This window comes from Mirounga leonina, unplaced genomic scaffold (genome assembly GCF_011800145.1).
Source record: "Mirounga leonina isolate KUSES-001 unplaced genomic scaffold, KU_Mleo_1.0 Mir_154, whole genome shotgun sequence".
Classification (NCBI taxonomy): domain Eukaryota; kingdom Metazoa; phylum Chordata; class Mammalia; order Carnivora; family Phocidae; genus Mirounga; species Mirounga leonina.
The window spans coordinates 5519097-5528297 of NW_023270389.1; the positions used below are offsets into that span (position 1 = coordinate 5519097).

The 9201-nt window shown below is 43.4% G+C and overlaps 1 protein-coding gene across 1 annotated transcript; it reads right to left on the minus strand.

Moving 5' to 3' along the window:
- Window positions 1-1023: 1023 nt before the first annotated feature.
- Window positions 1024-8628, minus strand: CFAP126 (cilia and flagella associated protein 126). The gene is made up of 5 exons (XM_035010013.1): window positions 8431-8628; window positions 3188-3250; window positions 2679-2759; window positions 1998-2174; window positions 1024-1688 (listed from the first exon to the last, which is right to left on the minus strand). Exons 1-5 carry the CDS (start codon window positions 8488-8490, stop codon window positions 1374-1376), a joined length of 696 nt encoding a protein of 231 aa, XP_034865904.1. The 5' UTR covers window positions 8491-8628; the 3' UTR covers window positions 1024-1373.
- Between the last annotated feature and the right edge of the window lie 573 nt (window positions 8629-9201).

Here is a 9201-nt window from a genome sequence, read left to right on the forward strand (position 1 = left end):
AAGAGTGCTGTTTTGATAGTCTTTGGAAACTCAAGGGTAGCAGATCTATCTTGTCTGAGTTGTTGGCCAGCCAGTTAAAGCGGTGGGTTGGAGAGGAGGAGCAATGACTGTAATTGGTGGCAGTTGGACAGGAAGACCTCACTGAAGCTAAGACAGTGGGGACCTGCCGCCTCAACAGTCTTCCTCCCAGTTCCCAAGTGGTCTTCTGCTTTACGTGATGATCACATCTCCTTTCTTGCTGGGCTAGCCTGGGAAGCCTTTGTAGCCTTCCTCCAGCTTAAACCCTATGTCCTCTGTACTTGTCCTTGGAGTGGGGGACAGGGGTTCATGAGGGAACACTTTGGCATTGGAGCTGGGAAGGGTTTGGCAAGGGCATTACACTGAACAGCCATCGGCAGGAAGCCTGCAGAATAGGAGAATGATAAGCAGATGTTGAAAGCTGGGAAGTGGATAAGGAACTTCTTACCCTTTTTTGGTGGCGTCCTACCATTTGGATGATTGGGGTTGGGGTACAGTAGTCCTCATGTTTGTTATTCTGCCCTAAATTTCTACTTACCATCTCTCTTTGTTTTTCTTCTCTGACTTCCAATCACTTTTGTGTTTTCCCTTTTCAAACTCTATATGTACTTTTGCTTGAGTTTTACTTTTATAACTCTCTCTAGTTTGTCTTCCCCGTGTGTTCTGTCGTCAGATATGAAGTCGTAGACAAGGATAGTGTCTTCTACTCTAGCTTCCCTTCCCTTTTCTTCCTCCATCTTCTCCAGATATGCATATGCATTCTCTACCAAACAATCGTATTTCTGACTTAGAAGTAGTTGTGCATGCTCAGGATGAAAAGTGAGGGGCTGGGGGTGAGAGACTGGTTCTTTGAGGTTTCTTTCTTTTTTTTAAAAGATTTTATTTATTTGACAGAGAGAGAGATAGCGAGAGCAGGAACACAAGCAGGGGGAGTGGGAGAGGGAGAAGCAGACTCCCCACTGAGCAGGGAGCCCAATGCAGGGCTGGATCCCAGGACCCAGAGATCATGACCTGAGCTGAAGGCAGACGCTTAACGACTGAGCCACCCAGGCGCCCCTGAGGTTTCTTTTGCTACAGTTCAGACCAGCTTCCTCTTGGTCACTTTTGGAGGATAGCTGACTCAGTCCTTGTAAAAATGTGTTCCACCTCAAGCCACTGCCGTGTTCTTTTTCCTGCTCTATTTCCTCCAACCCACCTCCTAGTCATGGGTTACAAGAGGCAGCCATATCAGGAGGAAAAAAACATCCAAATCAGTAATAGATTCAACAAATGATGTTTATTTTCCAAGTTTGCCTTTATTCCCACCCTATAATTCCCCTGTTCTACATCCCTCACTGGGGGTCCTGCTTACATCACTAAGTCTCTAGACAAGTTTTCTCAGTGTGGTCCCTTGGTGCCTCTGGAATTCCAGGTTTGTATTTCTGGACCGCAGCTGGATTAGGACCTGCCCAGTGTTCTAGCATGCATGGGCTCCCTGGTGGGCCCTTGAGAGAGTTGGCTGGGCTTTGGGGACCTGGAGTGTGACCTGCAGAGGGGTGTGAGCTTTGGGGTTGGTCTGGGGAATTGAGATTTACAGCTGGGGAGCTGGGAATTATGGTTGGACTCGAGGCTTGTTGTACAGTTTTTGTGGTAAGCTTCCCGAGTTTCCTCTGACTGTCTGGATCATGAGGCTGCCGGGTAGAATGGAAGAGACAGTCATATTTCTGGTCAGGCCTAGATCATTCCCAATCCATCTTAGAATTCTCACTCCCTTTCTCCCTATATCATGGACAAAAGGTCAGATCAGATCATTTTATACTGTGGGGGATAATATGTTCTTAGCACGTCTCTTGAGGTGTCGGAAGACAGGGACTAGATAGGGTAAGACAGAATTGGTTAAAGGTTCCCCCTGCTGGGATAGTGGTGGTATAACAGGCATTTTTGAGATTCAAAAGAAATGCAGATAATAGGATTTGAGGTTAGGTGGGAGGAATAGATACCTTGCCTAAGATTTCAGGACGCAGCCCATTGGAGGCCTTGAGCAAATCAGGATTTTTCTGTATCCATTTGGTGAGGGAGGCAGCACCAGCAACTGTACGGGAGGTCAGGGTCACCTGAGCAGGGGGTATCTTCAGAGGCATTTGCCAGGTACCCATGAAAGATCCCCAAGGACTTGCCTAAAAGGAAGAAGACGAGGTTCTTCAACAGGCTTCTCCCAGGACTACTGGCCTATTGGCAGGTCTGTTGTGTTCCTTCCACCCTTCACCCTTGGGATGCATGGTAATGAAATCAGAGTGAAAGCACAGTCTCCCAGTCTCCCCACTCATCCTTTACCCCCTTTCTCATTTAGGTTACCCTGATTTTTTCATAACATTAACTCTCATGGCTTAACTTAAATTCCATGTCCTTAGGCTAAGTCTAGCAGAGTACTCACTGCGTAAGTGTCATCATGTGAAGGCGTTCATTCATCAGTTTAAGGCATTCCGGGTGCTAAGCACAGCTCTATCGTGTTGGATAAACTGGCTGGAAGTTTGGGGGCAGTCATGTTGCAGTGGGAATCAGATTGAACTTTAATTTCCAGATAGTGGCCGTGCTAGATTGCAAACCTCCCATCTCGGTTACTCCGGTTCTGTGCCCCAGTTCTTTACCTTCCTCAGTAGGAGTGGGGATCAGTATCTCACCTTGGAACGGGGCACCGAAGGCAACAGATGACCACGATCATTGGCGATAATCTGAGTGTAGCCTTCATGGGAAGAAATTCTCTGGGTAGAGGTGAGGAGAGAACTGCTTGTGAAAATGGAGTGGAAAAGAGACTGAAGGTATCCAAGGGGTTCAAGTTAAGGGCTGAGGGAGAGGAGGATATGGGAATTCAGAGGCGGCTAAAGGAATTAGGTGCCAGTGAGTTACAGAGAACGTGGTGGAAAGAATCAGAAACTGGTGCTTTGGGAGCACTGCACATGCAATACCTCTTTTTTTTAAGATTTTATTTATTTATTTGACAGAGAGAGAGACAGTGAGAGAGAGAACACAAGCAGGGGGAGTGGGAGAGGGAGAAGCAGGCTTCCGGCCGAGCAGGGAGCCCGATGCGGGGCTGGAGCCCGATGCGGGGCTCGATCCCAGGACTCTGGGATCATGACCTGAGCCGAAGGCAAATGCTTAACGACTGAGCCACCCAGGCGCCCCACAATACCTCTTTTGTTGGCTTGGCGGGAGACCAGTTCCGTAGATACTTGGGTGAGAAAGCTTTTTCGTACTGTGGAGAGAAAGATGAGAATCTCTGTGAGGCTCGAAGGTGCCCCCGTGCCCAGGAAATGATGACGAGGCACAGTTCTTTAGAGTTGAGGACCAAAGACCTGAACAGCCAAGCTAGGCTTTAACTCACTATAGAAGGGATGTAATTTTTTGGTCTAAATGTATACTGTTCAACATGGCGCTGCTAGCCACATGTGGTTATGGACACTTGAAATGTGACTAGTCCCAGTGGAGGTGCTTTGTAATTTCGGAGAGTTAGTACAAAAAAAGAGAATGTGAGCATCTTATTACACCTTTTTAAATATTGATTAAACATTGAAATAATATTTTAGACTTATCAGGTTAAATATATTATTAAGGTTAATTTTATTTTTTTTTTAGTGTTTTTCATATAGCTACTAGAAAAGTTTAAATTATATTTGTGACTCGCGTTATCTTTTTTTTTTTTTTTAAAGATTTTATTTATTTATTTGACAGAGAGAGACACAGTGAGAGGGGGAACACAAGCAGGGGGAGTGGGAGAGGGAGAAGCAGGCTCCCAAGGAGCAGGGAGCCCGACGCGGGACTCGATCCCAGGACCCTGGGATCATGACCTGAGCTGAAGGCAGACGCTTAACAACTGAGCCACCCAGGTGCCCTCGCATTATCTTTTTATTGGGCAGTCCTGGTCTAGACCAGGGGTGGGCAAATGTGGCCCATGGGCCCAATCCATCCTCCTGTCTGTCCTGGGATGACCTGAGAAAGCAAAGAATGGTTTTTACAGATGGGTATTTGCAATTGATTTGATAAAAGGGAACAGTAGCTTTGCTGTTCTACTCCATACTCCTCCCAGTGAAGTTAAGTGTTTTCTCATCCCAAAAGAATTCTATTTTTTCATTAGTATTACAAAAAATTACGGTTACAATATTTCTAATTTTGTCAAAAAATTTATGGAAAAATATTTTCTCTTGCTATTGTTAAGTACCTACAGAACATCTCTGATTTTGCCACATGGCCCCCAAAATAAAATATTTACCCTTTGACCCTTTACAGAAAAAACCCTGCTGACCTCTTACGTAGATCCTGCAAACAACCCTGAGAGGCCTTTTGCTTGTCCATGGGCCCTCTCTACCCTGACGAGCTAAAGAAGTGAAAAATACCATCTCACCCCACGTTCAGCTATTCATTCAATAATCAGAATCCTCTGGGAGGGTCAGTCCAAATGCAAAATTCAGTGTTAGAGATGGAAAAAGAGCTTACCTGGTTGGCACTATAGTTAGTGGCCATGATCCTGCCACTTCGTGCTGTTTACCTTTGTTGCCTGGCAACTGCAGAAGGCGGACCTTCCAGGCCTGCCTGCCCCTTCTACTTGTTACTCACTTTCTTGGATGACACTGCCCCAACCTTTCCCCGGAAATTCAGGTTTGTTTTCATTTTAGACATACGAGAGACAAAGTAAATAAATACGAAAAAATGAGCTGAAGAGCGGCCCTGTCTTTTTAATAGCATAACTTACCCTATTTAACAAACCGTGGAACACCAAGCGCTGTGTTTTGGGGGCAGTGTGCTGGAATGTACCCTGGACTTGAGAGCCAGGCGCTGGGGTTGGAGTCCTCACTTGACATAGCATCATGGGGGCCGTGTGACGTTAAACGATTGGCTCCCCTTCTAAGTTTCTGTCGACTCATTTATATTGTGAAGATAACTTAGCTGCCTTTACAGGGTATGTGGGAAAAAGTGGGAGGTGGCCGGTCAGTATCACTGCATAGTAGGTACTGGTGAGACTCAGGTTATAGGGTCCACTTCTTCATTTTCTCAGAGTAACAAAGGAACAATGTTTAATTTTTTTATTTTATTTTTTTTTAAAAGATTTTATTTATTTATTTGACAGAGAGAGACACAGCGAGAGAAGGAACACAAGCAGGGGGAGTGGGAGAGGGAGAAGCAGGCTTCCGGCCGAGCAGGGAGCCTGATGCGGGGCTCGATCCCAGGACCCTGGGATCGTGACCTGAGCCAAAGGCAGACGCTTAACGCCTGAGCCACCCAGGCACCCCTAGGAACAATGTTTTAAAAAGCGACTCAGATTTATCCCCAGAAGGAAGAAACGTATCTTGTCCTCTGTCCTTGAATGACTCCGGTCTCCTCCCTCCCTCTAGGATCGCAGGGCCTAAGACCACAGGTGTGTGGTGTTGGCAGGGGTGAGGTAGAATTGGGAGCCAGTGGCGGGAGACTGGGCAGGGATGGAGAAAGCGATGCTGTGGAAAGCGCCAGGTTTGGAGAGCTCAGTGGTGGTGCCAGGACACAAACCTAATATTGGTGGGACTGGGCAACCCCTCCAAGACTCGTCTAAAATGGCATTATCATATCCATCTCCTGGGTTGTCAGAATTAATGAGAAAGTGAAACTGCTTTATGAGTTGTAAGTCTATTTATAACATGGGATGTGAAGATGAAAGGAAAAAACAAGTAAGTTGTTCAAAGAAATCATTGAGAACCAAGAGAGCATTATAGGGGGACAGTTGTCAGTCCTTGTTTTCCCCCCAAAGTCATCATCCCAACTGACACATCAAGTATAAGAGCACTCCTACACTTGGAGAGAGGGAGGTAAAACAGCCCTTGTTTGGTAGGCTCACGTGGGAAACAGCCGGAGAACGTGAGGTCTGGGAAGAGGTCTCCTGTGTATCCCTGTGGTTCTCAGCACTCTAGAGTGATGACCTTCAGAACCAAGGACTTTGCTCTAGGACATCCACTGTGTCCTCAAAGCCAGGGATAGTCAAACAACCAGCATTTCTCTTAGAACTTCTGTCTTCAGCTGGTATGGTTTTCCGATAGAGTTGTAAGATTATCTGATGACTGCACTCTTTTATTTTTAAAAATCAACTAGTTTTTGTTTAATGGAAAAAGTAATGTACGTGGGGCGGATCATTCCATTTTTACAGAAGGATGTTTAATGAAAAGCAAATCTCCATCTGACTTCAACTCCCAGTCTTGCTCCTCAGAGGCGATTGCTGTTACTATTACTATAGTAATTACTTTTACTATTTCTTGTGTCTCCTTCCAGAAATATTCTATGCATTCTAACACTAACAGTGGCAAAATCTCCACATTGTTCTGTGATTGTTTTTTTACTATCTTGGGGATGTTTTTTCATGACAGTATATTATTCCATTTGGATGATCAGTTAGGTTATTTCCAGTCTGTTGTTGTTATAGACATTCTTTTTAAGATTTGTTTATTTGAGAGAGAGAGTGCGTGAGCAGGGGGAGGGGCAGAGGAAGAGAGCGAGGGGAGGCAGACTCCTCGCTGAGTGGGGAGCTCGTCACGGGGCTTAATCTCCCGAAACTGAGACCATGACCTGAACGGAAACCGAGTTGGACACTTAACCGACTGAGCCACCCAGGCGCCCCTGTTATAGACAGTCTTGCAATGAAAAGCTATATATATATATGTATATCTTTATGAATATATATAGATAGGTTATAATTTTATGAACATGTGATCGATACATTTCTAAAAGTGAATTGCAAAGTCAAATGGCTTGTGCAATTAGAATGCAAGTTGCCAAAGACATTGTGCCAGTTTATACATCTTCTGACTGTATCTGAGAGGCCCAGTCTTCTCTTTCCAACACTACTACTCATGATTTTACTGTTTTTGTCAATCTGATAATAAGAATGAACATAATTACTATATGCCAGCCACGGTTCTAATTGCTTTTTATTACATTTTCTCATTTGGTTCTTATAACCACCCCAGCCAAGGAAACTGGGGCATACACAGTAAGGAGTAGAGCCAGCATTTAATCCCAAGTATTCTGACTCTAGAGCCATCAATTTTAACCATTACATTATATTGTCTCTTATGTTGGATGTAAAACATGGTGTAGCATTGTTTTAAATTTGCATTTCTTCAATTTTATGATTTTTTTCCATGTTTATGAGGCTTTTTATTTCTTTTATTATTATTTTTTCCTAAAAATAACTTTCTATGTCTTTTGCCATTTGCTGTTGGGCTGTTGATCATTTTTACTAATCTGTCTGACTTCTTTATATATTCAGGAAATTAGTCCTTTTGTCAAATATGTTGCAAATATTTCCTGCCAGTGTATCTGTCATTTAATTTGTTGGTAGCCACCGTTTTTTGTTGTTGTTGTTGTTGTTGTTTTGCACCATGGACATGTTTTTAATATTTATGTAGTCAAATTTATTGCTCTTTCTTTGTATGCTTCTGGGTCTTATGCTTTGAATGGCTTTTTGTAAATTTCAATGTTTAAAAAGATAATTCACCCATAGTTTGTTTTTATATTTAAATTTTTGTTCCTCCTAGAATTTATTTTGGTGACTACACTAAGATCAGGCTCCAGATGCCTAACTAGTTGTCTCAGCATCATTCCTTAATTTATTTGGGTCTGTTTCTGGATCCTCTAACCCATTATTCTTGGGGGAGAGGTGCCCATTTTAGGTTATTTGTCTCTTTAAAATTCAATCCTGGCTTGGTCCTATGTGAATTCTCTAGTTAGAACTTCACAAACAGTAGGAAATTGTAAATAATAACAGGCAATTTCAAGCTTCTAATAAAATCGTACTGAAGTGTAGTCTTTCTTTGGATTGACAGGTTGCCTTCAGCCACAGGTGATGGTCTTTCATTGGATCAGATTTAACTCTTTCAAAGTTGGAAGGCCTCATAAAGGTCCATTCACAAAATATGCCTCAAGGTATTCTCATCGTTTGTTTCAGTTCTCTGATGCCTGAAATTAGACCTCAGGAAATCTTTTATTTGGATTGTGATCATCTGCATTGAATTACAAGTGTACTTTGTTATCTACAGGTAATGGATAAATTGTACCTAATTGGGGGCAACCACCCACATGATCTGTGGAGTCAGACTGCCTGGCTTAAATTCTAGCTCTTCCGGAAGTGTGTGACCTTGACAAGTGACTTAATCTTTCTCATCTCAGTTCCTTTAGAGCATGAAATGTGGATAGTCTTAGTTTTCGAGCAGTAAACATTTGTGACATTGCCCAGGAGGACACCGAGGCAAAGTGAGTGCTCAGTACGTTTGGCATCACTGCTGGCTCAAGACCCCCCAGTAAAAAGAGGTACCTATTCAGGTTACCTTAAACAGAAAAGGGAGACATTTATTTACAAAGTTATAGGAGATATATAGCAGATCCCAAAAGTAGGAAGTATAGTTTGGGCCTTACGGAGTACAAGAATGTGGAAGGTAGATCATGGTCAGGAAGAGCGAGATTTTTTTTTTCCATCTGTTTTTCACCAGAGTGCTTTATTCTTACTTCTCCACAAGCCAGTCAGCATCCTCAGGTACGTTGGGCTTGTTATCTTTCTTGCAACCTAGTTAGAGTCTTACTAATGTAATAGGAGAGAAGGAGAAGGAGAAAAAGAATACTGGTCAGTTTCAGTGGAGAGAGACCATAGACGATAAAGGTTTCCTGCTTTTGCTTTGAACCAGTAGATCTTTTTTAAGAAAATAAGTGATAACTTTCCCATAGCCAGTTAGCAGTTTTTGTGTAGTTTGTCAAAGGTTGTGTGCCTATACAAAAAATAGAAATAATAAATAGAAACATGTATTTTATTCATCGCTGTTACATTTTACACAAATTATATCATATCATACTACTTACGTTAAGATTAAGAGATGTAGGGCGCCTGGGTGGCTCAGTTGGTTAAGCGACTGCCTTCGGCTCAGGTCATGATCCTGGAGTCCCTGGATCGAGTCCGGCATCGGGCTCCCTGCTCGGCGGGGAGCCTGCTTCTCCCTCTAACCCTCCCCCCTCTCATGTACTCTCTCTCTCTCATTCTCGCTCTCTCAAATAAATAAATAAATCTTTTAAAAAAAAAGATTAAGAGATGTATTTTGGGGGCGCCTGGGTGACTCTGTAGAGTATGTGACTCTTGATCTCGGGGTTGTAAATTCGAGCCCCACGTTGGGTGTAGAGATGACTTAAAAATGAAAT

Bases quoted from the DNA above. Each gene is read 5' to 3' on its own strand.
- CFAP126 (XM_035010013.1), bottom strand. From the start codon at position 8,490: ATGGAAAAAAAAAATCTCGCTCTTCCTGACCATGATCTACCTTCCACA. The intron at 2,175-2,678 runs GTGAGATACTGA...TCTTCCTTTTAG, and splicing joins CTTCGGTGCCCCGTTCCAAG to GCAAGTCCTTGGGGATCTTT. The intron at 1,689-1,997 runs GTATCTATTCCT...TCTACCCGGCAG, and splicing joins GTCCTGAAATCTTAGGCAAG to CCTCATGATCCAGACAGTCA.